General features: G+C 49.4%; 1 protein-coding gene across 1 annotated transcript in view; it reads left to right on the top strand.

The window, feature by feature from the left end:
- The first annotated feature begins 211 nt into the window (after positions 1 to 211).
- DNMT1 (DNA methyltransferase 1) overlaps positions 212 to 3,966 on the top strand; it is a 55,589-nt gene continuing 51,834 nt past the window's right edge. Inside the window, exon 1 of the mRNA XM_007953565.1 lies at positions 212 to 291. Coding sequence (XP_007951756.1) covers positions 212 to 291 — 80 coding nt within the window. The remainder of the gene's footprint in view (positions 292 to 3,966) is intronic.

Below are 3,966 nucleotides of genomic sequence, written 5' to 3'. Positions count from 1 at the left end.
CCGACGCATGCGTAGAACCTGCGCACGGCCTGCTCCACTCTGTCTGCACGCACATGTTACGGCCTCTCTTCGCTTGGTACATCCCGCCTCTCCCCGAGTCCGGGCCTGGGTGGTACGCGCCGCCTCCGTTCGCTGCCCCTCCCCGTCGGTTTCCGCGCGAAAAGCCGGGGCTGCCCGCACCGCTGCCGCCGCCTCAACTGCATTCTCCGAGATGCCCGCCCGCACCGCCCCAGCCCGGGTGCCCGCGCTGGCCTCCCCGGCCATCTCACTGCCCGATGATGTCCGCAGGCGGTAAGTGCTGCGGGAGACCGCGCACTCGGGGGGAGGCACAGAATTGGGTGGGGGTCGCTTCCCCTCGGGGCGGCCCGGGTCCAACGCTGACAGGCGGACGCGCATGCGCGGGGTGGCGCGGCGGCGGGTGGCGCGAGCAGGGTGGCACTTCCGGTCGCGCGCGCCCTTGGTCATTTGGCGCCAAAATGGGCCGAGGCCCTTCGCAGTTCCCCGGTGACTAGAAACTCAGTTTCTCTTCAGACACCAAAATAGAGGAAGCACTGGGTTCGCCTCGAGGATCTCCTTTCCTAAGCAACCGCAGGCCGGGCTCCTGCTGCCAGGCTGGTCGGCAGGAAGTGGGCAGCCTGCAGCCTCCGGACACCCCCGGCCCCGGCACTACGGCCTCCACTTCCGGTGACCGGCTACCTTGGGGTTCTGGCTGCCCTGGCCCCTCGGCGCGCCTTGGGGTCCCCTCGGGCCCCACGCTCTGCCCAGCCCGATGGCGGCCTCCAGAGATGGTTGTCGCCGGTCGGGGCCGGCCCAGGTTTGCGAGCCCCGCCTTCCTTGGGGGGCTCCCACCATCATCTTGGACTGCCGGTCCTCCCTCCTCTTGGGAAGTCGTGTTCTGGAAGGAACTCTTACCGTCCCGGGCCAGGGCCCGGGCAGCGTGAAGGCCGAATGTGTTCTGGTCTTTCCTTGGGAATGTGCTGCTGTCAATCTGTGGCTCTGAGGCACGGACATCCGGGAAGCCTTGCTAGTGAGAACTGGCTGCAGTATCCGGGGTGAGGGGTGAGGGGGCTGCTGATGTCAGGGCCTCATCTAGAGCACTTCGTGCCTAAGCCGGGACCTTTGCAGCAGGCATCAGCGGGAAGACCTTTTGACCCAGGCCTCTAGGTCATGGAGGGCGTCAAGTTCACTCTTGAAAAGTTGTTCCAAGTGAAATGTGCATGTATACACACCAGAAGCTTGACCAGCCTGAACACTTCCAACCAGACTTGTGAATCTGGCTTTGCCATTTCTCTTTTTTCCTGCCTTTATTTTCTGTCTGACCAACCTGTGTGGTTGTGCCAGGTCAGTTCTGATTTGGGCTGTTGGAGGTGGGGTGGGGGAGTACTTGGTTCTCTGAACCAGGAGTTTGCAGTTCATACCACTTCTTAACCAGGGGATGTGTCTTGTGGGAGGAAGCAATAGTTCCCTCTGTCCCCCAAGATATATGCCAGACTCATAGCCTTGGAGTCGATTCAAACGCAGAGCAACCTTAAAGACAAGAGTGGAACTGCCCCATCGGGTTTCCGAGTCTGTAAATCTTTATGGAAGCAGACTGTCCCATCTTTCTCCTGAGGAGTGGCTGGTAGGTTTGAACTGCTGACCTTTTTATAAGCTGCCGAGCACTTAACCACTGTGCCACCAAAGCTCTTCCCCAAAATAGAACATGATTTAAAATGGAAGCGGAATTAGAAAGTACAGGCTTCAATCAAGTACAGTTTCAATCAAGAGAAATTTGAGCCCAGCCTTATTTACTTTATTTAGGATCCTTAGTGGCACAGTGGTTAAAGCACTCAGCGTTGCTTACTGAAAGGTCGACAGTTTGAACCCACCAGCTGCTCCACAGAAGAGCAATATGGCAGCCTGCTTCTGTAAAGATTATAGCCTAAAAAACCTTAGGAGGCAGTTCTACTCTGTCCTATAGGATCACTGTGAGTTGGAAACGACTCGACTGCAGTGGGTTTCCTTTGGTTATTTACCTTCGATGGTGAGAACTCTATCTCCATTGACTTGCTTATGGCCGTGGGCAAGTGTATACTGTTTCTCTGCATCTGTGGACTAGGATTAATAATGTGGATTTTAAACTGGCATTGCATTAATTGAGACTATAACTGCCACATAAAGGCTCAAATATTAGTACTATTATAGGCTAATTTAGCTTAGATTTTTCAGGTCTCCTAATCAGTTGCTAATTATATAATGTGCTTTTCATTATCTCAGTTAATGCTAAGGAGTTAAGAGTGTGTACTGGGGGAGTTCACTGCTAGGAAACGGATTACCGCCTAGGCCTGTTTCTTGCCAAAGCCTTTCTCTTCAACTAGGGCTTGGTTGTGAACAGGTTCAGGTGCTCTATTTGGCCCACACAAGTGTTTTGTTTGCCTTAATTTGAGTACCTTTAGGTGGATCCTGGTGGTGAAGTAGTTAAGCACTTATTGCTAACCAAAAAGTGTGGTTTAAACCCACCAGCTGCTCTGCGGGAGAGGGAGAGATAGTAGTCTGCTCCTGTAAAAATTACAGCCTTGAAAACCCTGTGGGACACTTCTTTGTTTTGTAAGATCTTTTGAGTTGAAATCAACTTGATGGTGCTGGGTTTGGTTTTTTGGTTTAGGTGAATCTTGAAATCCACCATTCACCCTGGATTCCATATTACTTTGAGCTAGAATTACCCACTGTAGGTCTGGGGTTTTGATGTCTGCTTTAGACCATGTGATGGTACTTGAAATAGTCTATTTATGTGACCCTCTCAACTCTTTTTACATTTGGAAGTATTTCATCATACAAAAAAATATACACACAAACATGACATTCAGACTTAGATTTATAAATAGAGGTGTAACTTCTTGATTTAGGAAAATAAGTAGAGAAGCATAATCTGTAATAGAAAACCAAAAACAAACCAAGTGCCATTGTGTCAATTCTGACTCATAGTGACCCCATAAGGACAGAGTGGAGCTGCCCCGTAGGGTTTCCAAGACTATAGATCTTTAGGGACGCAGACTGCCTCATGTTTCTTCCATGGAGCGGCTGGTAGGTTTGAACCGCTGACCTTTTGGTTAATAGTCCAATGCTTTAACCACTGAGCCACTAGAGCTCCTTCTATAATATAAGAGGTACATAAATCCAGTACAATGATCTAGCTAAATTAGGCATAGTTCTTGTTAGGTAGCTCTTTTTTTTTTTTTTAAATTATTGTGATTTGGTGAAAGTTTGCAGAGCAAATTCATTTTCCATGCAGCATTTCTTACACATTTTGTTTCATGACATTGACTGTAATTCCCCATAGTGTACCAGTTCTTTTCCCATTTCCTCCCTGCAGTTACCTCTTCCCTCTGTCCTTCTTTCTTATGCGTTCCTGCCCCCTGAGCTATCTTCCCTGTGCAAATATTGCCCTTCCGTTCTCCCATGATTGATTGATCTAAGAAGTGTACCTACCTGATGTAAATGTTTATCCTGATATGCCTGTCTCTTGTCTGGATGGAAGCCACAGGAGTGAGTTCAATTCTAGACCTGAAGGGGTAACTAGGGGCCATAGTCTCTATCAGACGAGTAAACTTGGTCTTCTTTATGATTTTGAGTTTTGTTCCACATTGTTCTCCTACTCTACCCAGCGTCTCCTGCAGTGGTCCCTTTCTGAGTGGTTGGCAGTGGTAGTCAGGCACCATCTAGTTCTTCTGGTCTCATGGTCATATCAGCTGAGGTTTACATGGTCCACTTGTCCCTTGGACTAATTGTTTCCATGCATTTTTGGTTTTCTTCATTCTTCTTTGCTCTGGACAAAGAGAGGCCCATTGTTGAATCTAGATGGCTACTTGCAGGCTTTTATTGATTTATTTATTGTGATTTGGGTGAAAATTTACAGAGCAAATTCACTTTCCATACATCAGCTCACATACACTCTGTCTCATGACATTGACTACAATTTACCCCAGT

Source organism: Orycteropus afer, unplaced genomic scaffold, assembly GCF_000298275.1.
Source record: "Orycteropus afer afer isolate SDZICR_OR568_19922 unplaced genomic scaffold, OryAfe1.0 scaffold00402, whole genome shotgun sequence".
Lineage (NCBI taxonomy): Eukaryota > Metazoa > Chordata > Mammalia > Tubulidentata > Orycteropodidae > Orycteropus > Orycteropus afer.
The sequence above is the reverse complement of the archived record's forward strand: the minus strand, read 5'-3'. Positions and strand labels throughout refer to the sequence as shown.